Genomic DNA, 27,110 nt, shown 5'->3' on the forward strand with positions numbered 1-27,110 from the left:
AGATAGTTTGGGGTATGATCCTACCTTTGCCACCTGGACTTGCAAATCATCGAATAAATCACTTCATCTCACTCAACTCTATATTTTCTCTTACTTAGCAGTACTCTTATAGGGATACAGTAACTTAGGCAAGTGTTGGCACATTTCCTGAGATGTTTTAAAAGTCACTATGACAATGTTGCATACAAGCCCACTCCTCAGGCATGTGAACACAACTGCTAAGATCACAGACACCTTGTCTTTAGCCGTATGACCTTGTCACAGCCATTTTATCTCTAGTCATATGACCTGGGGATGTCAAGACTCTCTCTCTGCCTCCAGATCTGACATAGGCCCAGTGTTTGCCTTTGAAAAATTTTGGCTTTTCTGTTTGTGCATATTTTCTCCTGTAGGAGGTTGAGTTCTTACTCTCAAGTATAGACTTGTTAAGACCCTTTGTCTATCTTGTCTATAATTTACTCAAGCCTGACTTCTTTGACATTTTGCATGATTTTATGCTTTCTCCTAGCACTTCTTTCTCTCTCCTATCTACATTAGAGGTGAGCAATTTTTTTTATTTTCTGTAAAAGGCCAGATAGCAAATATTTTAAGCATTGCGGGTTACACAGGTTCTGTTACAACTATTCAACTCTGCCACATCTATGGGAAATCAGCCATAAATAATACTTAAATGAAGGAGTGAAGGTGTGTTTCAAGTTTTATATATAAAACTTCCTATATAAGAACAGACAGCAGGACAGATTAGTGCTGTAGGCTATAGTCTGCTGATCCTGATCTATGCAATTAAATCCCAGCCAGCTTTATAATTTCCTTGTGTTAAACCTTAAAAGCAACATTACCCATGACAGCTGACCTCTTAGAATATGGATGATTCCAGCCCCTCTTCTGTTGACAGCAATCCTAGGTGTGACATGCTGTGTAAGAGGAGATAGATAAGAACTTCTGACTCAGATTATTTAACAAACTTAATAAACATACAACAGACCAAGTCATCCAGGAGGCCTGCTCTCTTCTCCTTTTTCAGGACCAATGTGCTGAGTATCGGGAAAAAATGAAAGATGGAAAACTCAGCTGCACTCGCGAGAGTGATCCTGTCCGTGATGCAGATGGCAAATCATACAACAACAAGTGTGCCATGTGTAAAGAGATATTGTAAGTACTTTTCTCAACCTGCTTGTCTAAAAGATAGCCACATATTCCTCCTGAATTAATGGCTGTTTCTCATTTGCCTGTAGTTTCTTTCATAAAAATTACCCTTTCTGTTAATTCTCAAATATTATCTCCTTCTCTTGCATCCCCTAAGGAACAAAGAGCCCAAGCAAGGGCAGCTAACCAGTGGCTGGTTCCTACTCTATTTTGTGTCATAATTCTGTGAACTGTAAGCCACTGGAGATTTTTGATCAGATCTGTGACTGTAAATTGAATTCCACCAGACTGAATCATTATAGGTAGTCTCTTTTTCCTAGTATTTTGTTAAGGTTTCATGACTTTATATTTGTTTGAATCGTCAGGATACAGTGACTACCACTTCCCTATTTTTATTTTATTTTTAATTGAAGGATAATTGCTTTACAGTATTTTATAGGTTTCTACCAAACATCAACATCAATCAGCCATAGGTTTACCCATGTCCCCTTTCATTTGAATATTCCTCCTACCTCCCTCCCCTCTAGGTTGTTTGAAAGAAATGAAACTCAAATTGAGCCCCAGTTTGAATTCCCTGAGTCATATAAGAACCTATTTCTTATATATGAAAAGGGAGCTCCCTAAAATACACACACACATATATTCATGTTATATATATTCATACACATTCCTTTTAAGCATAAAGCCAAATGAAACTTTGAAAGAGATATACATGTACCAGAGTTCTGTATGGTTTAGATCTTGGATCAGAATCACCTGGGTTATTAAAAGTCAGATAACTGAATCTCAGTGTAGACCCTGTCAGTAAAACTGTTGGGATTGACAGTGAATCTGATTTTTAAAATCTCACAGGTGATTCTTAATGTACATGAAAAATTAGGAACCACTAGCATAAATATTTTATCAGAAAGGTAAAAGATTAAAGAAAAACCCCCAAAACCATAATCCTAAGGTTCTTCCTGTATCACTTGTCTTCTATCTTGGGATCCAACGGTAACCCAGATAAATTGAAATATTAGTGCTCATCACTCAGTCATGTCCAGCTCGTTGTGACCCCATGGACTGTAGCCTACTAGGCTCCTCTGCTCATGGAATTCTCCAGGCAAGAATACTGGAGTGGATTGCCATTTCCTTCTCTAGGAGATCTTGCCAACCCAGGGATCAAACCTGGGTCTCCTGCATTGCAGGCAGATTCTTTACCATCTGAGCCACCAGGGAAGCTTAGATTGACCTACAAATCAAGGAACAAGAATGGTGAATTGGTAAGGAATTAAAACTACAACTTATGACAAAAAGGTAAAAGAACTGAGGAAGCTGGACTTGGAGATCTGAAGCTTGCTTTTAAATATCTAAAGGATTAATATCAGGAAGAGATAATGGATTTAGCAGGCTTATTCCATGCTTTCCTGAGGATGTGAAGTTAGGATGAAAGCTACAGGGAGATTAATTTGGACTACATAAAGGAGACTTTGAGATTAACTCAGTTGATCTTGCTAGAATAGCTATCTTGTAATGGGGAGCTTCTTAATACCCAAGGTAACTGTCCGTCTCTGAGAGATGCAGAGAGATTCTCTACGAAGAAGGTGGATTAGGATACATAAACTCTCAGGCCTCTTCCAAACCTGGGTATGTGTTAACAACATGACGACTGAACTCTTTTCTTTTTTAGGCAAAGAGAAGCAGAGGGAAAAAACAAGCAATCTGGCTACAGATCAAATGGGACTGATTCAGCATCAGGAAAGGTGAATTATTAACTAGGTTTTGGCAAGAATGGTCTTTCTGTAAGTCATTACTTGACTATCAAAAATGTGGAAAGAGCATGCCAGGGTTGCCAGTCAAGATCTTGTGCTTAGAAGCTCAGAAGTCATCATGAATGTGAATATCACTGATAACTTGTTCAATGTGGAAATTTAACACCAAATGGAAATCTTCCAGCCTAACACTTTATAAAACACTTTTATAAAGAGTAGTTTAATTATCTCAATAGCCTGGTCAACTAAGATTTTCCCAATCTCATTTTATAGATGGGGAAAATGAGGTTTGGCTGCTATAACAAATTATTACCAACAGTAGCTGAAAACAACCCTGATTCAGCATCATACATTTCTGGAGTTCAGAAGTCCTAAACGGGTCTTACTATGTTAAAGCCAACGTGTCAGAGAAAGTCTGCTTTCCTTGGTGGAGGTTCTGGGGAAGTTCTTTTTCTTTGCCTTTTTTTTTTTTTAAACTTCTAGAAGCGCCTGCATTCCTTGGTTTGTGATCATCTTTAAAATCAGCAGGGGCCAGTAGATTTTTTTTTTTTTTTTAATGTTGTATCATTCTGACTCTGGTTTTCCTGCCTTCCTGTTTCACTCATAAGGATCTTTTTGATTACACTGGGCCCACCCAATAATCCAGGATAATCTTCCCATTCTAAAGTAACCTGGTTATAAAGCCACCTAACCTTGCTGTGGGGAGGCTCTACACTGGACCACAGAGGTATCCAAGTGATCATTTCTGGAATATATAGCCTTACATGGCAAGCAGGAATTAAGGTTGATGACGGAATTCATCTTCAGAAATTACCACTTGGACATGTCTGTGGTCCAGTAAAGAGCCTCCCACAGCAAGATTAGGTGGCTGCCCAATTCCTGAGTCAAAAGCTTCAAAATTTTCAAGATCAGTCAAATACTATGTGAAAATAGCCATTTCTAATATAATTTTTCCTTCTTTTCAGGATGTATGCGATGAGTTTAGAAGTCAAATGAAGAATGGAAAGCTTATTTGTACCCGAGAAAGTGACCCTGTACGTGGTCCAGATGGCAAGACACATGGTAACAAATGTGCTATGTGTAAGGAAAAGCTGTGAGTATTTTTCAAAAATTAGCTTTTAATTGTTGAGTCTTAAAGTAAATAATCACTCATCCGTTCAAGACAACAATTTTTTTTTTTAGAGCATACCTGAGGTGTTTGTTCATTTTGGTTGAAATGTTTCTTCTCATTTTTCTCTTCAAGGGAAAGGGAAGCAGCTGAAAAAAAAAAGGAAGAGGAGGAATATTTGAGAAACAAAACCGGAAAGGACAATGAAAAACAGGTAATATACGTTAGACATATCTTGTGCTCAATTGCTGTCACATCTGACTCTCTGCAACCTCATGGACTGCAGCCCTCCAGGCTCCTCTGTCTATGGGATTTCCCAGGCAAAAATAGTGGAGTGGGTTGCCATTTTCTTCTCCAGGGGATGGATCTTCCCGACTCAGGAATGAAACCCACATCTCTTGCATCTCCTGAACTGGCAGGTGGATTCTTTACCGTTAGTGCCACCTGAGCATGCTTATACTTTAATTTGCATGAGAGATTGCAAGCTTAGTTTATTCAACAAATAAACAGAATGCATATTATGGAATACATACTCTGTCCCAGATGTTGTGAACATGATGATAAACAAGAAAGACATGATCAGATATTCAAAGAAATAGCATGGAACTTAATTGGCCTAAGAGCAACTCTGTTGCAGTTACCACACATTATAGGAACAATGGCAATTTTCAAATTATTGTTATTATCAACTTGATCTCCCCCCTGAAGTTTAAAAACAATTATGCAAATAGGTGCCAAATTTACAAACAAGAAAAGGATCAAAAGCTTGGAGCTCCAGATGGTAAATTCTTGACTTGGTACTCTAGTGCCATCTTGTGTTCAACTTGGGGTTTTAAAAATAAGGTTCAATGCTTTAAAACACCAGCACATAGACACACTGCAACCTCTTCTAATCCATCTATGGACTGAGAAAACTAAAACGTGAAATTTCCCCAGGAAAGTTTTCCCATTAAAGAGGAAACTTTTTATTAGTTTTATACTGACTAAACAAAATGAAACAGTAGTGGAAATGGTCATTTTTGAAAAATATATTGGGAATATCTGTTACCCATATGTTGGTAGATCAATGGCTTTGAGAAAATACTTTATTGTACAAGTTCCAATGATCTCTACTGGACATCTATTCTAGGTTGGTCAATTTCTTTCAAGTTTAAAAATATCTATTTTAGGAATTTCAAACAAGGGAAAAAACTATGTGTACATACAGAAAATACCCAGATATTTTTTGTGCCTGTGGCAAAAAGAAAGCTGCAGTCTTATCTACAAATGCAAACTAAAATAAGCTTTACAAAGTACATGCAACATCATATTTAAATCTGCGCCCATCATATCTGCCCACAATCAATGCAGTAGGTGGTGGTGTTCCAATTTTACAGTTGAGGAAAAAACTCAGAGAGGTTAACTACCCACAGATAACAAATAGAAGAGCTAGAGATTTGCACCCAAAGAGGAAAAGCTGCAATATACTCACATGGGTGCTATCACAGACACAGATGTATGTGGCATTTTAGGTACCTGGAAGAGGAAAAAAAAATTCTAGCAAATTTAAAAATGATGGCTATGAGACATTTCATATGTTGATTAGGTATTCAATTCCAGAGAATAGTTAAAATGCTACTAAACAGAGAAAAGTAGGTCTGGAGTTGTTCATAGTACCACAATTTAAAGAAAGGTAACTCCAACTTAGGTTATTGGTAGTATTTTTAAAGATAATCTTCCCATATACTGTAGCTCTTTGGGCTTAAAAAAAAGTTAAAGACAAACTTCTATGGATGTTCAAAAATTTCAACAGGAGTCAAACCCTGTGGGCCCAATTCCGTTGCCTGCTTTTTAAGGTTCTTAGTTTTCAATGAGTAAAGAAGGCAGCTAGCTCCATGTTCTTAGAGATGTACCAGGAGTCTTATCTTCTACCGTGTAAAGGCAAAGAAGGCAAGGAATCTATAGCCTAGTTATTAATAGGTTTCTGACCTCTGTTTCAACACTGATTTTAATTACTTAATATCTGTGAACCTTTTTCCTCTCATCTGTAAAATGGGGATAATGTGTGCTTATCTTATAGATTTTTTAATGACAACCAAAAGAAATCCATTACCACACACAACAAAATGCTAAGAATATAATACAGATTTGATGAAACAATTTTAAAAAATGTTGTTCTTGAGGAACAAAGCTAAAACTGTAGGTGTTTATATGCCGCCTTGCCAAAGGATGTCTTTCATTCCAGGGCTTTTTAATGTGTGAAGTAATGAGTTGAGGTGCAGTGCAACAGGTTTGGGGTTCAACCCCATGAAACTATATAAAAATGGCACAGGCTGCCTTAGGTGGTAGTGAAATTCCACTGGGGCCGACAAGTATTTGAAAGGGATGCTGTGGAGAGGATTCAGACTTCTTAAGCAGATACTGAACATAGTGCCCGTAAAATGGATCCCCAGCTCCTGGGATCTAATGCCTGATGATCTGAGGTGGAGCTAATGTAATAACAATAGAAATAAAGTGCACAATAGATGTAATGTGCTTGAATCATCCCAAAACCATCCCCTGAGCCCCAGTTCATGGAAAAATCGTCTTCCACAAACTCTTTCCTGGTGCCAAAGAGGTTGGGAACCGCTGCTTTAAAATACATTTCATCTCTAAAATTTTATTTTCTCTAGATTTTTATTTTCGTTAAGAGTTAGGAGTTTACATATAACCAACCAATCATATTTTCTGTTTTAAAGATCATATAATTGTAGAAACATCTCTTTTGTTGTTGTTGTTCTTATTGGCAGGATCAGTGTCATGAATTCCGGAACATGGTGAGAGATGGAAAGCTTATTTGCACCAAAGAAAACAACCCTGTTCGAGGCCCATATGGCAAGATGCATGCCAACAAGTGTGCTATGTGTCAGAGCATCTTGTGAGTACAGAGGTTTATGAATCAGTTTGATATGCTATATCTGCTTCCCAGAAATCCATTCCTTTTGATTTAAAACTTATGGTGTTTGGCATCACACATTAAAAATATATACTAATAGCTCCTCAGTTTAGAAGAGGACAGTAAGTTTCCAAAGCACTTGCATAAGAAATTTCTATTTTGAATATTATGAGAAGCACAGTCATACCACGAGCAGCTGGGATAGGCGAGGACCCTGTTGTATCATGCCAATATCACTGACCTTCAAAGAGGAAGCATCTCAGATAAGGGACATGGGGCAGACCCGTTCACCCTGCAGAGCCTCGGTTCCTCCTGTATATAAAGAGAATAATAACTACACAATAGAGTTTTGGTAGGGATTCAAGGAGAAAATATTTTTAAAATGTTTATAAACTTTAAAGCATAATAGCAATATAAAGAACAATGAATACAGGAGAGTTTTATTGTAATTCAGTAAGAAAATAAAAAGGAGAAATGAAGCAACTCTTTACCTGACAGTCATAAATAATCCTATTAGGAAAAAATGTAATGCCCCTTCAGATGTATATCACTCTAGATGATAGTATAGAAACTGGGTTTATGAAAGTTGATAGCAGTGTCGCAAATATATTATGAAACCCCCAGTGATCAGAACTTATTTGTTTAAAAAGTATCTTATGTATTTTTCAAATACTAGAAAACCATGTTAGATATTCTAATGTTTAGAATTAAGGAAATATTTGGTTAAACAATTCAATAATAACTCTGGAAAAACTACTCTATCCCTTTCATAAAATTTTTCAGTGAGCGAGAAGCTAAAGAAAGAAAAAAGAATGAAGAAGAAAGATCAAGAGCCAAGCCCTCAAATGATGCAAAGGTTATTTTTTAAGATACGAAGATAACTATTTTACTTATCATCCTCAGATTCTTGTCTTCGCCTTCACTTTTTGGATAATAAAGTTGCTAATCTTCTGCTTCAAAGAAAATTGATTTTGCCAATATTGTCATGTTGGGTTATAATAAGATTTATCTCCTGGCTTTGAAGTTTAATGTTTTTTCTCAATTTTATAGAGAATTCTCCTGCAGTGTGTATCGATTATTGCTTTGGTCTCTCCTGTTTGGGAGAATTGTGGACTGAAAAATAGTGGGTAAAATTCTTTACCACCTCAACTGCATGCTTATGTCTGACACTTTAAATGTGAAATGAGGCTTCATGTTGCTTGTTGACACTGATTTTTAACAATTTATGTAAAATAAACTAGTCTCAAAGTCTCTCTTTTAGCGTCTCTCCTTGATGCCTTTCCCATTTTCTCCAGAGGGTCTTCTGAACATCAGTGAATCAATAGTGCACGTGCATGATGCTGCCTTTTCTATTTGCTTTTCAAGATCACAAAGAAGACATCTTCAATCAGTCTTTTACCAGTGATAATGACATTCATAGAGTTAGACAACTGTGGGATTGTCCTCTGGTCAAGAGTGTATCTCCCGTGAAAAGTAGAGGAAAGGAAAGCTTGATGGAAAGGGCGAGCAAGACGAGGAGCTCTTTCAAGTATTGTTTTATGTTTCCCTATATTTCCAGGACCAGTGCAGAGAGGTTCAGAATGAAGCGGAGGATGGGAAGTTGAGAGAGTCTGGGCATTCCTTGGCCTCCATTGCCAGGATAAGTGCAGTGAGTCTGAGACCAGAGCCAAGAGAGGAATTCCTAAAACCAAGTTTAAGAAAGTAACTAAGTCACAAAGGGAAAAAGCCATGCCCACTTCCCTTTTCTTATTTTCTAGGATGAGTGCAGTAACTTTCGGCAGCATGTGAGGAATGACAAGCTCATGTGCACGAGAGAGAATGACCCTGTTCTTGGTGCTGATGGAAAGTTATACAAAAACAAGTGCTACATGTGCAGACGCATCTTGTGAGTAACAGGACCCTGTACCCCCTCAGCTAGTGAGGGGACTGCATTTTTAGAGACTGTTGATTAAATACTCATGTGCTCATGAATCCATGCGGGCTTTAAACCAAGTCTTTAGATGCAAAAACGCTTTTAAGTTGACAACACCCGGGACAGGAGAAAGAACACTTGGACTTGAAGACAGGAAATCCAGATGGAAGTTCTAATCATGATATTTACTAGCTATGTCACTTAAAAAAATGTTTTCCAACCCTCAGTATCATAGTCACAAGAAATTATTCCAAATTTGTTCTACAACTAGATCACACTTAACAGAGGTCTTACACACACACATACACACACAGATTAGTACTTCAAAATAAGTTAGAGTCTCCAAGGCTAAGGAATTTGTTTTTTAGAAAGGGTTTCTAGTTTATTCTGATGAACAACTATATTTGGGGACCTATGGACATGATGGATGATGATGGTTCTGAAAAAAGCACTATGAACACAACAGTTATATATATTATATATATAACATATATATATATTATATATATATATATATATTAGCTCCTCATAGTACATCCCTTGAGGAAGGAATTACCAAAACTATCATCTTTTTATGGGACTTCCCTGGTGGCTCAGATGGTAATGACTCCACCTGCAATGCAGGAGTTTGATCCCTGGGTCAGGAAGATCCCCTGGAGAAAGGAATACTCTAAACAGCTTGTCCAAGGTCACACGCCTGTTAAGTGAAGGGAGTGCCAAGCCAGCTCCCAGCTGTGTACTTTTCTTAACATGTCTTCCTGGACACTTTCTCATTCAAAGTTCTGTGGTTCCATCATATTTTATTAGAAATGTTTAACTTCCAACTAGAAATTACAGGAGCCAGTCTTTGTGGATGTAAATTTACTTTTGTCTTCTTTTCTAGTGAAAAAGAAGCTTTGGAAAGGATAAGACTTGAAGAAAAACCATCCCATTTTAGATCTTCTGAAGAGGAAGACAGCTCAGAGTCTTCCATTTCTTCTCTGGTAAGAACTGCTGTTTCTAAAAAGTTACTTATTAACTTAATTTACTTATTCTGGAGATGGGGGGTGGGCAGTGCTGTTGCCACTTGCCCTCCATAAACCTCATTTCGTGTAAAGGCCTAGGAAAGACTGATTCAGTACAGCCTCAAGTCCTTTGGAGGAATCCATGGAGTTCATGCTTAGTAAGAGTCTCAAGATTACTCACTGGTGCATTATTCTGTGCTCTTTGAGATTATTAGTCTTGCTCTAAATGAATTTATTTTGAAATTTTAAAAAGTGGGTGTACAATGCATGTAACTTCTGGCACATGCAGTCAAATAAGTAGTTAGGAGTCTCAACCCTATAATTTCAGCAGACCAGAAAGGCTCCTCACCCAACCCCTTCCTACTCCCCCTCCAAACCTAGTCCTTTTCCCAATAACCTGGAAATTGACACTGAACATATTTATACATATTATACATTTAAAAGAAATATAAAATGACATACTTACATTTACATTGACCCTATTTGGGATTGCTTTTTTAGAGCTTTGTCAAGGTCAGGAGTAGAAAGAAGAAGATATAAGAGCATGAAGTATATTCATTCACAACAGGCAATCTCAAATTGGTCCCTAGAAAGGAGACTTTAGCACCTAGTCTGATGACCCCAAAAGAAGAAAGAAAGGTATCTAACATGAATTTTATCTAATTATTTCCCCAAATCAAGTATAAGAACGGATGCGTTACACTAACAAAATACTAATTACATATTTCTAGTAAATCAGACTAGGGATCCCTAAGTATGCAGAAGTACTAGCCACAAAATCTGCTCCTTTCCCCCCAGCTTTATTGTGGTGTGTGTGTGTGTGTGTGTGTGTCTGGGTGTGTGCTTAATTGCTCTGTTGTGTCCGACTCTTTGTGACCCTTTGGACTATAGTCTGCCAGGCTCCTCTGTCCATGGGATTTTTCAGGCAAGAACACTAGAGTGGGTTGTCATTTCCTTCTTTGGGAGATCTTCCCGACCCAGGGATCAAACCCACATCTCCTGCATTGCAGGGAGATTCTTTACCTGCTGAGCCATTGCAAAGCCCTTAGTGTATGTGTGTTGATATGTAACATTATGTAAACTTGTGTACAACATATTGATTTGATAGACTTATAGATTATAAAATGATTACCACTATAGTGTTAGCTAACATCTCCATCATCTCACATAATTACCATTTCATTTTTGTGGGGAGAATATTTAAAGTCTATTCACCAACTCTGAGTATATTACACATTACTATTCCCTATAGTTTTCCTGTTCATTTCCAAGGCAAACCCTTCAATATCATGGTAATCCAAGTCTATGCCCCAACCAGTAATGCTGAAGAAGCTGAAGTTTAATGGATCTATGAAGACCTACATGATCTTATAAAATTAACACCAAAAAAAGATGTCCTTTTCATTATAGGGGACTGGAATGCAAAAGTAGGAAGTCAAGAAACACCTGGAGTAACAGGCAAATTTCTCCATGTAGTACAGAATGAAGCAGGGAAAACGCTAATAAGAGTTCTACTAAGAGAAGGCACTGGTCATAGCAAACACCCTCTCCCAAAAACACAAGAGAAGACTCTACACATGGACATCACCAGATGGTCAACACTGAAATCAGATTAATTATATTCTTTGCAGCCAAAGATGTAGAAGCTCTATACAGTCAGCAAAAACAAGACCAGGAGCTGACTGTGGCTCAGATCATGAACTGCTTATTGCCAAATTCAAACTTAAGTTGAAGAAAGTCGGGAAAACCACTGGACCATTCAGGTATGACCTAAATCAAATCCCTAACGATTATAAAGTGGAAGTGACAAATAGATTTAAGGGACTAGATCTGATAGAGTGCCTGATGAACTATGGACAGAGGTTCGTGACATTGTATAGGAGACAGGGAGCAAGATCATCCCCCCAAAAAAAGAAATGCAAAAAAGCAAAATGGCTGTCTGAGGAGGCCTTACAAATAGCTGTGAAAAGAAGAGAAGCAAAAAGCAAAGGAGAAAAGGAAAGATATTCCCATTTGAATGCAGAGTTCCAAAGAATACCAAAGAAAGATAAGAAAGCTTTCCTCAGCAATCAGTGCAAAGCAATAGAAGAGAACAATAGAATGGGAAAGACTAAAGATCTCTTCAAGAAAATTAGAGATACCAAGGGAATATTTTAGTCAAAGAAGGGCTCAATAAAGGACAGAAATGGCAGAAGATATTAAGAAGAGGTGACAAGAATACACAGAAGAACTGTACAAAAAAGATCTTCACGACCCAGACAATCACGATGGTGTGATCACTCACCTAGAGCCAGACATCCTGGAATGTGAAGTCAAGAGGGCCTTAGGAAGCATCACTATGAACAAAGCTAATGGAGGTAATGGAATTCCAGTTGAGCTATTTCAAATCCTAAAAGATGATGCTGTGAAAGTGCTGCACTTAATATGCCAGCAAATTTGGAAAGCTCAGCAGTGGCCACAGGACTGGAAAAGGTCCATTTTCATTCCAATCCCTAAGAAAGGCAATGCCAAAGAATGCTCAAACTACTGCACAATTGCGCTCATCTCACACGCTAGTAAAGTAATGCTCAAAATTCTCCAAGCCAGGCTTCAACAGTACGTGAACCATGAACTTCCAGATGTTCAAGCTGGTTTTAGAAAAGGCAGAGGGACCAGAGATCAAATTGCTAACATCCACTGGATCATCAAAAAAGCAAGAGAGTTCCAGAAAAACATCTACTTCTGCTTCACTGACTATGGCAAGCCTTTGTGTGGGTCACAATAAACTGTGGAAAATTCTGAAAGAGATGAGAATACCACACCACCTGACCTGCCTCTTGAGAAATCTGAATGCAGGTCAGGAAGCAACAGTCAGAACTGGACATGGAAAAAAAGACTGGCTCCAAATAGAAAAACAAGTACGTCAAAGCTGTATGCAGAGTACATCATGAGAAATGCTGGGCTGGATGAAGCACAAGCTGGAATCAAGATTGCTGGGAGAAATATCAATAACCTCATATATGCAGATGACACCACCCTTATGGCAGAAAGTGAAGAAGAACTAAAGAGCCTCTTGATGAAAGTGAAAGAAGAGAGTGAAAAAGTTGGCTTAAAGCTCAACATTCAGAAAACTAAGATCATGGCACCTGGTCCCATCACTACACGGCAAATAGAGGGAGAAACAGTGGCTGACTTTATTTTTTGGGGCTCCAAAATCACTGCAGATGGTGACTGCACCCATGAAATAAAAAGGTGCTTACTCCTTGGAAGAAAAGTTATGACCAACCTAGACAGCATATTAAAAAGCAGAGACATTACTTTGCCAACAAAGGTCCATCTAGTCAAGGCTATCGTTTTTCCAGTTCATGTGTGGATATGAGAGTTGGACTATAAAGAAGGGTGACTGCTGAAGAATTGATGATTTTGAACTGTGGTGTTGGAGAAGACTCTTGAGAGTTCCTTGGACTACAAGGAGATCCAACCAGTCCATACTAAAGGAAATCAGTCCTGAATGTTTGTTGGAAGGACTAATGTTGAAGCTGAAACTGCAATACTTTGGCCACCTGATGTGAAGAGCTGACTCATTTGAAAAGACCCTGATGCTGGGAAAGATTGAAGGCAGGAGGAGAAGGGGACAACAGAGGATGGATGAGATGGTTGGATGGCTCACTGACTCAATGGCCATGAGTTTTGGTGGATTCTGGAGTTGGTGATGGACAGCGAGGCCCTATGTGCTGCAGTCCATAGGAGTCACAAAGAGTCAGACATGTCTGAGCCACTGAACTGAACTGATTCCCTATAATCACCACACCATATATTAGAGCGCCATAAATTGTAGCTAAAAATTTATACCCTTTGACCAATGTCTCCTTATTTTCTCCAATCCCCTAGTAATCACCATCGTATTCTCTGTCTCTATGCGATTGGCTTTATTGTACAGTATTTGTCTTTCTTTGTCTGTCTTATTTAACTTAACATAGCATCCTTAGGGTTCTTCCAAATTGTCGTTAGAGGAAGAATTTTCTTCTTTCTCATGTCTGAATAATATCCTATTGTTTCTATGTGTGTTTGTGTGTGTGTATCTTGACTATTATAATAAAATCTGTTATTTTACATTTCATTGCAGTATCATAGTCATAAAGGAAAAGTGTACCTATCATAAGTGTACAACTAAATATTACAAAGTGACCACATCTGTGATATTGACACCTAGGTCAAGAAATAATGTATCACCAGCAGACCAGAAATCCCATCATGCTTATTCTTGTGTAACCTGGTTTTGAGCTGAGCTTTCTCTTGGAGAAGAGAACAACATTCTTCATTCAGCTTGTCATTTAGCCATCATTTATGCATGCTACAAATAATTATTGAGCACTTGTTATTTTTCAAGCATTACTATGTGTATGATTAAAATGGTGGTGCTGGTGGTTTAGTCGCTAAGTTGTGTCCAACTCTTTTGCAATCCATGGACTGTAGCCCGCCAGGCTCTTCTGTCTATGGGATTTCCCAGGCAAGAATACTAGAGGGGGTAGCCATTTCCTTCTCTAGGGGATCTTCCTGACCCAGGGATTGAACCTGAGGCTCCTGCACTGGCAGGCGGATTTTTCACCACCGAGCCACCAGAGAAGCCTTATGAGAACTGCAGCCGTAAACAAAACAGACAAAACTCTCTACACTTGAAAAAACATAGATCACAGATGATGTGAGTCAATAGAAAAATGACATAGTAAATGCTGAGATACAATTTTAAGTATCTTGTACAGAAAAGAGCTCCCTGAGAAGGTGCCATTTGCATCTCCTAGGGAGATGAATTCCATACATGTAAGTGAGGGAAGAACATTCCAGGAAGAGGAATGGCAAAGCCTTGAGACGGGGCTTATAGGACAGCAAGAAGCCCAGTACAGCTGACACAGAGTGACCTCAGAGAGACTTACACAGGAAGACGTCACTAAAATAACAGGAGACCCTGTCATGTAAGGTTGTGTAGACCGTTTTAAGGATGTTGTCTATTAGTCCGAATGCAGGTTTTGAAAAGAGGAGTAACATGATCTGTTTTAAAAGGATATTGCACCTGCTGTATTGAAGATACATTGCAGGAAGGCAAGAGCAAAAGCTGGACAGCTAGTTAGCCATGGCAGTAACCAGAGAGGCTGGCTTATGGTGCTAGTAGTGGAGGTCATAAGAGGTAGCTGAATCCTAGGTCTATTTTGAAGGTGGATAATTTGTTCAGAGTTGATGTACTGTGTAAGAAAAGAGAGGCATAATTCTGCTTTTTGCTTCTTTATCACCCTTTATTTTGGTAGTTTTCAACCTTGGAGTGGCAGATTCCTGAAAAATATTAAGGATATACTTGGTTCCGTTCTACCTTTGCCAGTGACTTACAGAAGGTGCTTGTTTAAACTCTCCCTGAATATCTCTATTGATATGGAACTCACCTCAAGCTAAAGCAGTCCCTTTAGATGTTTGAATTATTTTAGAACACAAATCAGCAAGTACTTCTTTATACCTCTGAAATGATTATCAATAGATATACTACTATTAAATGATCTACTCAGTGTCTGTTTCAGAAATTAGTTTCCAAGTTGTCAAATTTATTGACATACAGTTGTTATTCATAACATTTTCACATTATCCTTTTAATATCTATATATAAGGCACCACTTTTTAATATTGGCAATGTGTGTTTCTTGACTTTTGTCAATTTTGCAAATAGTTTATCAGTTTATCAATCTTTTCAAGCAACCATTTGGCCTTCTGTTTTCTATTTCATAAATTTATTCATTTTCTTCTATTTTCTTTGAGCTTATTTTGCCTATTATTTGCTAGCTTCTTGAGATGGAGGTTTAGATTGATTTTAAGATTTTTTCTATTTACATATCTACCTAAAACTTTCCTTCAAATCACTGAGTTAACTACTGAGTATTTTTTATTTTCATTATCATTCAGTTCAAAACATTTCTATATTCCATTTTGATTACTTTAGAGTCATGATTTATTTAAAAGTGTGTTGCATAACTTCTAAATACCTAGGAGTTTCATAGCTATCATATATATTACTAATATTATTTCACTGTGATCCTAAAACTTGCATTTTATGACTTCAATTTTCAAATTTATCAATACTGGCTTAATGGCCCAGAATGTGGTCTGCAATTCATGTGGGCAACAATTTCATGTCTACTTAAGAAGAATGTGTAGTCTGCAATTGTTGGATATAGAGATCTACAAATATCATTGAGGTCAAGCTGATTATATTATTTTTCAAATACCACAGACACAAATATCAAAATATGTATTATTACAAAAAGAAGTATGTTAAATATAAACATAAAGTTTGATAAATTTGCCTTTTTCTCCTTTCAGTTAATTTTTGCCTCATTATCTTAAGACTATACTGTAGGTACATAAATGTTTGAGATTGTTAATTATGGAATCTATTATTTTATAATTAGAAATCCTCTTCTTTTCTTTATCTCTGCCATTAGTTCTTGTCCTAAATTCTACTTTGTGTGATATTAATATAGATATATCACCTTTTGGGTGATCAGTGTTTGCACATATCTACTTTCTGCCCTTTATATGTTCACCCTATTAGTTGAAATATAAAGATATAAAGTATACTTCTTTTAAATATTATAATTTGAGTCATTTTGTTTCTCCAGACTAAGAGTCTCTGTTCTTTATCTGGAGTAGTTAGTCCTAATACTTAATGTAATTATTGACACCACTGAATTTGTCTTCCATAATCCTATTTTTTAAATTTCTGTGTTTTTTCCTTTTTCCTGCTTCTTTTAAGGTGAATAAATTTATTATTACCATCATCATCGTGAAACACACTTCCAAAAAACTACTAAGAACAAATATGTTCCTTTTTCTACATGAAAAATTTATGTATTTTTTACCTTAGGAAACTAACAACTATCATATACTGAGCACTTAGTATGTGCCAAACACTGTATTATGTATACATATAAGTGCATTATCTGACTTGATTCCCTAAAACAACAATATGAGGCAAGAGCTATTACTATTCATGTTTTTCAGATGAGAAACTAAGGCTCAAAGAAGTCAGGTAAATTACTTCTTTAGTCAGTGGCAGAGCTGGAACTCAAAAATCCATGTGATTACCTAGCATTTATTTTGAGTGTTTCCTTTCTAGATTGTATGTAACCAATGTCTTCATTTAAAAGGACAAAAAAAAAAAAAAAGTATTATTTTCTGCACAGGCGTTTTCTCCCTATGGGCATACCTCAGTTTATCTGTGCCTAGGTGGCTCGGATGGTAAAGAATCCGCCTGCAATGCAGGAAACCTGGAGACCTGGGTTCTACCCCTGGGTTGGGAAGTTCCCCTGGAGGAGGACATGGCAACCCACTCCAATATTCTTGCCTGGAGAATCCCCATGGACAGAAGAGCCCGGCCGGCTACAGTCCAGGAAGTCCCAAAGAGTCAGACATGACTGAGCGACTAAGCACAGCACTGCTGCTGCTAAGTCGCTTCAGTCGTGTTCGACTCTGTGCGACCCCTTAGACGGCAGCTCACCAGGCTCCTCCGTCCATGGGGTTTTCCAGGCAAGAACACTGGAGTGGGGTGCCATCACCTTCTCGAAAGCACAGCACTGCCTTGTAGGATTTCTGCTTTCTAATTGCTGTCTTCTTCCTTGTATCTTGGTTTGGCTACTTCCTTAGTAAAAAAAGAAGCTAAACCCAGGAGGTTACCTAACAGTGATATGAAATGAATATATGAGTTTGTATAACCTATGTTACAGTTCCTTTACTAACTATCTAGTCACACATGATTGAGGAAATCAAGAGGTTTTCACCAAGTCCATATCTCTTAAGTGCCATTGAGCAAATTTACTATGTTTTGTTTGTTCAGAATTCTGAGATGTGCAAACATTACCGAATATTACCCAGGATGGGTTACCTTTGCCCAAAGAATTTACAGCCTGTCTGTGGTGATGATGGCCAGACATACAACAATCCCTGCATGCTCTGCCATGAAAATCTGTAAGTATACAAGTCCACCAAGTCCCTCTTCTAGTGTAGAGGTTCTTGATAATAGTGTTGACCCACAGTAGAGTATTGATATGAATGCAAAGTTCTGCAACTAATTGTATAAGTTTAAAATTCAGATGTTGTGAATGATCTTATTCATGCCTAAAACAGAGAATATCTATGGGTATCCCTTTAATAAAAATTTTCATATACTTTACTGAGTAGAAGAGAAAGGAAAAAGTGGTGAGGTTACAACGTAATTAGAGAAAATCTCTCTAAGCCCATGTTCACTCATGGGAGTGTGAACATCATCTATACTGTGTGTAAAGAGAAAAGAGTTGAGAATCATTGCTATACAGAGTCAGCCCAGGCTCTAATCTCTAATGTCTAGCTTCTAATCACAGATTTCCCTCCATTCTCCACCTGTTTCCAGCCTTCATTTCACCGGCTTTAAATAAGGGCATGGTGGCAAATCTTGCCTTTTCTACCACATCCCACCTCAGGAACATTCAGTCCCTCTTTGTTCATCCTGTCCTTCTTAGAACACTAAAAACAAGGGCCAGAATATGAAGATGGGCCTGATATCCTCCTTTTCAATTCTGGAAAGATATTTGAATTTACATTTATTTCTTTAAAATCAGCTAACTCATGAAAGAAAAAAACATTCTACAGTTCATATATGTGGACTAAAATTAGAATATGAGTGCTTTATGTGTTATATCTGTAAGTAAGACACTTTAAGTTTTCAGTTTTACTGAATCCTCACTACTTACTATAGAGTGGTATTATTTTCATTGTATAGAAGGTTAATCTGAGGCTCAGAGAGTCTAGGTAATCTGTTTAAAATGACAACACTTTGGAAGTAGAACGGACCGGATTGTAACCTTGTTGATTTGGGTTTAAATACAGTTTGCTTTTCTGTCTACTACACTACTGTTATATCAAAGGTAAACTAAAGGGGATCAAAGATTCCCTTGATAATATGGAGAAAGTTACCTCTTTCTATAAAAGAAAAAATGATGAAACATTAAAAATCTGTATGCATAATATCTGTGGGCACATAAATCTCTTTAAGTCCATCCATGGATATTACACAGTTTTAATAACTAAGGAATCTTAATTCTTAAATGTCTTAAACATTTAAGGAATGAGTAAAACCATTCATGAATGTTACTATATGTGTCTTATTCCCTCCCAGAAATCCTTCAATTTCTCTTTACTGTAAATGCCAGGCCCTAAATTGTCCAACCAATGCTCTGCAAGCATTCCATTAACTGTTTAAACCTATAATAAGTTATACTTTAATCAAAGGAACTTTAGAAATTACAGAAACGCCCATGATAAAAATACTGATAAAGGATGCCTCAAGACGGATTGTTTAGCTAAAGAACTGAGAGTACATGTTACAAAGAGAAGATTTAGACTGTCACAGGCAAGATTGAGCATTACTGGTTTCTGAGGTCTTAGAAGAAGCTAGAGGGAAGAAATTTCAACTCTTGCAATGTTCAAAGACCAGATGAAGTGTCCTGATAGACAGTTAGTCTCCTATCACCAAAGCAAACAAGTAGATGTTTGCTATATAATATTTCTTATGAGAAAGGCATTAAAATTCATATATCTTAAGATTCTTTCCAAGAATAAAATTCACAATGACCATATGGTTATGTTTTATAACATATATACATAATTTACATATATTTATGTAAAACTTATTTTGTAAAATGTATCCTATTTTATAACCCCCAAGTCACATTATAGATATCAAATAAAGTCAAACTCCTCTCTGGGAGCCAGTTTTATTATCTATAAAATAATGGCTTTTGTGTTAGATGATGTTTATTTCTAACATTCAACAATTCCATGAATATATAGCGTATAGGAGAATGAAATATAATGAAATAGATCCAGGCCTGGGGCATAAATCTGGAGCAAAATCAGAAAAGGGAGAATAAATCTGAATGACGCCTACTAGAAAACAGATACCAGTTCCTACCCCTGATTTCAGTTCTGATTTGATGCCCAAATGTCATTCATATTGATGCTTGGTTGTGTTTTGTTTTGTTTTCATTATAACTGTGTGTTTTCCCAGCTTTGAAACTTCCTATTCTGTTTTAGAATACGCCAAACAAATATATACATACGCAGTAAAGGAAGGTGTGAGGATAACAGCATCAAAGAAACACCACCTCTTGGCGTAAGTATCTGGCATTCAGAATCTCAGTCTTAGAACCAGGTGGTTCGGCTGCTGTTCCCTTGTATTCAGTGACGGATGTTTCTCCGGCCAGGGAAATGATAGCAGGTCAGGTAACCCCAGAATTATCTTCATTGTGAAGATAATTAATTACTGAAATGTGTGGGAATAAAAATATAGTAGTTAACACATCTAAATGTTTATAGTTTACTGGGATTAATAACAGACTGTTTATGAGCAATGTACATAATGTCACCAACACTTCTTTAGAGTAGCTTTTAATTTCTGTGATCTATGATACAGAGGCCAAGGGAGGTCAGACAGGGATAGAAGCAGACAAAGTTTCTATCTTTCTACTTTGCATTAAACTGTCCTCCAACATGAAAAATTGACCTTTTTATTTAAGTCCCTATAAGGATGTTTCTGGAATCAAGATTGCCGGGAGAAATATCAATAACCTCAGATATGCAGATGACTCCACCCTTATGGCAGAAAGCCAGGAGGAACTAAAGAGCCTCTTAATGAAATTGAAAGAGTAGAAAAAGCTGGTTTGAAACTCAACATTCAGAAAATTAAGATCATGGCAACTGGTCCCATCACTTCATGGCAAATAGATGGGGAAACGATGGAAACAGTGACAAACTTTATTTTCTTGGGCTCCAAAATCACTGCAGATGATGACTGCAGTCATGAAATTAAAAGACGCTTGCTCCTTGGAAGAAAAGCTATGATCAACCTAGATAGTATATTTAAAAGCAGAGACATTACTTTGTCAACAAAGGTCCATCTAGTCAAAGCTATGGTTTTTCCAGTGGTCATGTATAGATGTCAGAGTTGGACCATAAAGAAAACTGAGCGCAGAAGAATTGATACTTTCGAACTGTGGTGTTGGAGAAGATGCTTGAGAGTCCCTTGGACTGCAAGGAGATCCAACCAGTCCATCGTAAAGGAAATCAGTCCTGAATATTCATTGGAAGGACTGATGCTGAAGCTGAAACTCCAATACTTTGGCCACCTGATTTAAAGAACTGACTCATTTGAAAAGACTCTGATGCTGGGAAAGATTGAAGGCAGAAGGAGAAGAGGATGACAGAGGATGAGATGGTTGGATGGCACCACTGACTTGATGGACATGAGTTTGAGCAAGCTCCAGGAGTTGGTGATGGACAGGGAAGCCTGGTGTGCTGCAGTCCATGGGGTCACAAAGAGTTGGACATGACTGAGCGACTGAAGTGAAGGATGTTTTGACATATGTTACAGTAATCTCACCTTATTCGAGGTTTTGTTTTCTGTGGTTTTAGTTACCCAAAGTTCACAAATACTAAATGGGAAACTCCAAAAATAAATAATTCATAAGTTTTAAATCATTTGCTGTTCTGAGTAGCATGATGAAATCCTGCACCGTCCTGCTCCATCTCACCCAGGAGGTAAATCATCCTTTGTCTAGCACATCCCTGTCACATCCTTGTCACTTAGTAGCTATCTAGGTTATCAGATCAACTCTTGTGATATCACCGTCTTTTGTTCCAGAGACCCTTATTTTGCTAAATAATGCCCCTTAGAGTGCAAGGGTAGTGACACTGGCAATTCATATATGCCAAAGAGAAGCCGAAAAGTTCCTTTATGTGCAAAGCGGAAGTTCTCAACTTAATAAGGAAAGAAAAAAAATCATGTGCTGAGGTTGCTCAGGTCTTTTGTAAAAATGAATCTTCTATCCATGAAATTGTGAAGAAGGAGAAAGAAATTTATTTTAGTTTTGCTGCTCCATCTCAAATGGCCAAAAGTTAAAGATACATTATGTGATAAGTGCTTAGTTAAGATGGAAAAGGCATTATATTTGTTGGATGGAAGACATGAACAGCAAATGAGTTCTGACTGGTGACAAGGCTTTTGGCCAAAAAGCATTAAGACTATATAATGAGACTTCAGCAAGGAATCCCCTGAAATTAGCCAAGCCATTTACTATGAGTAAAGTATGGTTACACAGATTCAGGAATAGGTCTGGACTGAAAAATATAAAAATGAGTGGAGTGGATGCATCTGCCATGAAGAAGCTGCTGCCACATTTCTAGCAGAGTTGAAAGGTTGATTAAAGAGGCAGACTATCATTCAAAGCACGTCTTGAATTACAGTGAGACCAGGCTCCTCTGAAAGAAGATGTGCAATAGAACCCGCATTTGCAGAAGCACAAAGGAGGCATCAAGTCAGAAAAGCAGGGGAGGACAGATTAACTCTGCTACTATGTAGTAATGCCACAGGGGATTAAGCCAGGCAAAGTGTGAAGAGCAAATAACCCACCTGCTCTGAAGAACAAATATTAACTACCCATGTTCTGGTAACAAAATCAGAGAGCATGGGGGACAGTCATCTTATTTACGGAATAGTACCACCAATGCTCCATCCCAGAAGTGAAAAAATACTTGGAAGAGGAAAGGTTGGAATTTAAAGTACTACCAATAAAAGACAATGCACCTGGACATCCTGAATCTATCTGCTATGAAAATAAAAACATTGAGGTTGTATTTTTGCCTCTAAATACAATCTCATTGCTTCAGCCCCTTGATCAGAGCATCATTCAATTTGTCAAAGTCACATACACCTGCCTGGTGTTTAATTACATTTAATCAGCAATTGATGCAGACCCTCACTTGGACAAAAAACACTGGAAATCACTCACTACTGCTGACACAGTAGGAAACATTCCTCAAAGCTACAATGGATAAATTAGAACCAGAAAGTGTAAATGCTTGCTGAAAAAATTAATGGAGTGAAGTTGTGAATGATTTTAAAGACTTCCTGGGGATTGATGGAGAAGTTAGGAAATTCACAGGACAAGACAAGTTGATGGAGAAGGATATTCTGACGTGCTTGATGAAATGGAAGAACATATTGAAGGCCATTGACGAGTATCCAAGAATGAGGAACTAGAAGAACTTACTAAGTCATCAACAGAGGGAGAGGAAAACAAAGAAGAAACTGAAGCAGAACCAGCAATGTAAACATTAGGAAAATTTGCCAGTGTTTCAAGCTGCACAAATATTAAGGCAAAATTATGGAGTATAATCCTTGAATGGAAGCCAGCATTAAAGTTACCCATATGATCACCAAAGGATTGCAACTTTTGCAGCAACACTTTGAGTTAGAAAGAGCAACAACTTCTAACTACAATATCCTTTCAAAAGTTTTCCTCAAAAAAACCTTTTGCTATCAAAGATTCCTGACCATGGATATCAGCTCCTGACATCCAGCCATGCACACCATCACAGTTTGATGATACAGGATCGCTTGAAGCAGATGATTCTCTGGCTGATGTACTCAGAAAGTCAATGATAGCCTGATGCTATGTCACAAAACCTCCCTCTTTCACATCATCTCAAGTATACAAGTATTATATTGTATCATCACAAAAGGGGTGGGTACAGTGAAATAAGATATTTAGGGGGGGGGACTACATTGACATAATGTCCTGTTTTAGATTTATTGTTGTTAATCTCTTACTATGCCTAACTTATAAATTAAACTTTATCATAGGTGTGTAGGTATAGGAAAAAATAATATATATGAGATTCAGTTTACACTGAATATATCTATGGTCTCAGGCATCCACTCGGGGTCTTGGAATGTACACCTCGGGGGTAAAGAGAACTACTGTATTGAGTTTAACGTTGTCCCTGGTGATGGCATATGAGTAATCTCCTCCTCAAGCAAGAGGATATTTGACTTGGGTAAAAATATCAGGAAGTTTCAAATAAGAGAAAAATTTTGTTACCAGATAAGTTCAGAGTTTTGGTGTTTTTCATGTATGAGACCTTTGGCAAATCACATAAATAATGTAAACCAAAGTTCTCACCGAGTTACTGAAAATTTTTAGTAAATACTTTTAAGCATTTGGCAATAACGCTTTCACAATAATGGAATTAAAAATGATTCTACCACATTTGAGGATCTCAAGCAACACTAGATGAGACCATATTCAAAAGAACTACTCAGTAAGCACTGATATGGGAAAGTGGAAAAACAAAAGAGCTATAAGCTAGGTGTTTCTGCTTTTACACTGGCAGCTGGAAGGCAGGGGACTGGAATGAAATGAAGAGATCTTTGCTGTTTCTTCTTCTGGGTTAAAAAATCATTTATCTACTCTGGGTCTTTACACATGTATAATGAGAGGTTTTAAACTTTTGCCCTAGTCCCTGTATGGTGTTTGCTGTCTTACTACGTATAAACTGTTAGTGGTTTGCTTCTCATTTTATTGCCAGAATATACTGTCTCCCCATCTTACAAACACATCTGGTCACGTATATCTCAAAACAGGAAGGTAAAAGTAATCTTTATGCAAGTCCTACAGACCACACCTTAGACCATGCCTTGCTATAATCTCACGTAGACAACTTGATGAAAACTACTTTATAAGGAATTTGCCATAAAATAATACTAAGATATTTTTATTCAAATAATGAAGTATCTTGCCAGAGATAAGAACAAAACGTTTTGTAAGTTCCTTCCTTTCATTTGAGGGTGTTTTCTTTCCACTAGAGTTATATAACGGATATTACTTATGGTTTTATCTGATGGAACAAATCTTTAGAGCAAGAGGTGTCCTGGGCATTTATTCAGTTCCGGCTAGATGATTGTTATGTGATCTTGGATACACCAAAGTGGTATGGGTGGGTCATGGCCCAGCATTGCTCTGATAACTATTATGGGTGTAAATCCTAGAGGCTGAAACTTATTGCCTGAACCTAGTTCATGAGTAGATGATTCTCTAAGAGAGTCTAGAATCCCAAGAATGAATAAAAGACCTGACAGTCACAACTTTCCTGGAAAAATAGACTGAAAATCCAACTTTTACTTCCTATTCTAAGAAATACTTTTCATTATATGGTAACTTCTAAGATTTATATAACTCTTTAGAGAGCTCCCTGTGCTCTTTCCTTTTGCATCCTCGTAGTAGATCTGTATTTAGAGCAGGGATTGTTATCTTTCCCATTTTAAAGAAAATCAGCCTGGGAGAAATCCTGCCTGTACCACAAGTTCATTAGAATTAAGTTCTGGGTCCGCTGTAGACCTGATTTCATTTCTTGTGCTCTGCCACCAGCCTTTAGTTGTCAGGACATTCTGAAAACCGAGGGCTCTAGAAAAGGCATTATCTGAACTAAATAAAGATTAGCTACACTGGAAGGAAATTCCTATATTAAGAAAAATGTCAGTACAATTTTGAGATTAAGAAATGACTATTCTTAATTCCATGACAAAGATTTTCAAGGATTCAACAAGACCATAAGTTGCCAAGTCAAATCAAAGGAACCCTTATGGGTTCAATGTGAGAACTAAAACGGAGGTTTGAGTTTGTAATAATAATGTGCTAGTGTTCCAGGTAGCACCAGCAGACAAGATGCAGTTACCATTTTAAAAACTTTAAATGTTGACTTAATGTTTTAAATGTTGATTTTAAGAATATACATGGATGAGTCAGGCACGAAGACAGCTAATTAAATGCTTATGGCCTAAAACTATAATGGTAAAGCATTAATTGTTAGAGGAATTAGACTTAAGTCCTGATCAAATATTAGACCTTGGCAAGTCAGTGAACTTCTCTGAAGCTCAATTTCTTCCTTTTTGAAAAGATATGAATGACACCTTCCTTCTTTCATTATCATGAGGGTCACAAGTAATCAAGAGCAGAGGTCAGTTTTGCATCCACCTCAATAGGTAAAATGTATTAGATACTCCATAAATACTTATTGAATCAATTAAATAAAATGTGAAAGTGATTTGAGATCCTGTATTCTTGGCAGAATGCAGGAATCGACGGATTTCTTTGACTATGTTACAATCATAAATGTATAGCCAGCATTTCTACAATGTCTTTGAGTTTCTAACATCTAACCTCTTCATCTTCTTGTCTAGGTCAAATGATGCAAAAGTTGATAAAAGCCATGAGGGAAAAGTGTACCCCAATTCTGAATCACCTACCTTCACCATCTGTATATACAAAGAATTCTTCAGAGCTCGTCTTATTTACTATAGAAAGCAATACAGAACTGTTGGGAGAATGGACTCATTGACTTTCAGTCTATTCCATCTCTTTCCTCCTAGATTCTGTGATCTAAGGGCACAGAGACATCTTAACCAGTTTGTGCTGTGGAAGCCTCCTGATCACAATGCTGTCTGTTCAATTGCTTGTTCAATAAAAGTAAACCCAGCAGAATGCCATTTCTGGGATTTTTTTGTCACAGTCTGGATAATAGGAATTTTTTTTTTTTAAGAAACTCAATTAACTATACCCTTTTCTTTAATCCTTTTCTCAAATTCTAGTTGCTCTCAGAGTTTGGAAGAAATGTCTAGAAGAGAGGTGAGGAGGTAAGGGCTCCTAGGCAGCCAACAGCTATCTAAAGTCAAACAACCAGCTATGACTCAACTTCACCTTCACTGTTACCTTACCAGCTCCTCTATCTAGCTTCTGTATTTCCACGGACAGCATAACTATCTCAGTTACTTGGGTCTCATCCAATGACACAAATTAGTAATTTCTCATAGTAATCATGTTACCTCGATAATTTCCTGTATCAGGGCCTTGAACCCATATGTAGTCTGGAGGAAGACCAACGCAACAAGAGTAACCAATGTATGCAAGTCTGAGCAGCACTGACGAGTAGAAATATAGTAGTAGTTATGTAGTAGAAAATTTTAAATTTTCTAGTAGCTACAAAAGAAATGGGTAAAATAAATTTTAGGAATATGTAGCCCAATATATCAAAACTATTATCATTTAAAAATACATACATAATGTTATAATCATAACCAATATAAACTTTTTGTTACTAAGTCTTTGATATTGGTATGTGTTTTAGACTTCCAGCACATTGCAATTTGGACCAGACACATTTCAAGTGCTCAAGAGCTACATGTAGCCGGAAGCTACTAGTGACCTATTAGACATAAGAAAACCACTAGAGAAAGTAAGCACTAGACAGGAGTGGGACAGAACAATGTGTAAGCTCCTGCCTCAGTGCTGAAACACTGTCGAGCTCAGACTCTTGCTACAGCTTGTGCCTAGTTACTGTTCATGTGCGGATTCTGTGCTGATGCTGAACACACAGCATCAGGAGG

At 37.4% G+C, this 27,110-nt stretch overlaps 1 protein-coding gene across 4 annotated transcripts in view; it reads left to right on the forward strand.

The window, feature by feature from the left end:
- Nucleotides 1-26,208, forward strand: part of SPINK5 (serine peptidase inhibitor Kazal type 5) — an 84,268-nt gene extending 58,060 nt beyond the window's left edge. For 3 of the 4 annotated variants that reach the window (XM_043913199.1, XM_043913196.1, XM_043913197.1), the window contains 12 exons: nucleotides 1,025-1,152; nucleotides 2,816-2,888; nucleotides 3,863-3,990; nucleotides 4,141-4,219; nucleotides 6,774-6,901; nucleotides 7,703-7,775; nucleotides 8,478-8,567; nucleotides 8,677-8,804; nucleotides 9,715-9,814; nucleotides 17,691-17,821; nucleotides 19,925-20,003; nucleotides 25,908-26,208. In XM_043913199.1, the coding sequence (XP_043769134.1) occupies nucleotides 1,025-1,152; nucleotides 2,816-2,888; nucleotides 3,863-3,990; nucleotides 4,141-4,219; nucleotides 6,774-6,901; nucleotides 7,703-7,775; nucleotides 8,478-8,567; nucleotides 8,677-8,804; nucleotides 9,715-9,814; nucleotides 17,691-17,821; nucleotides 19,925-20,003; nucleotides 25,908-25,916 (1,146 nt within the window). In that variant the 3' untranslated portion in view covers nucleotides 25,917-26,208. The remainder of the gene's footprint in view (nucleotides 1-1,024; nucleotides 1,153-2,815; nucleotides 2,889-3,862; nucleotides 3,991-4,140; nucleotides 4,220-6,773; nucleotides 6,902-7,702; nucleotides 7,776-8,477; nucleotides 8,568-8,676; nucleotides 8,805-9,714; nucleotides 9,815-17,690; nucleotides 17,822-19,924; nucleotides 20,004-25,907) is intronic. The other variant, XM_043913198.1, reaches the window with a different exon arrangement.
- Nucleotides 26,209-27,110: the final 902 nt, after the last annotated feature.

Source organism: Cervus elaphus, chromosome 9 (genome assembly GCF_910594005.1).
Source record: "Cervus elaphus chromosome 9, mCerEla1.1, whole genome shotgun sequence".
NCBI lineage: Eukaryota > Metazoa > Chordata > Mammalia > Artiodactyla > Cervidae > Cervus > Cervus elaphus.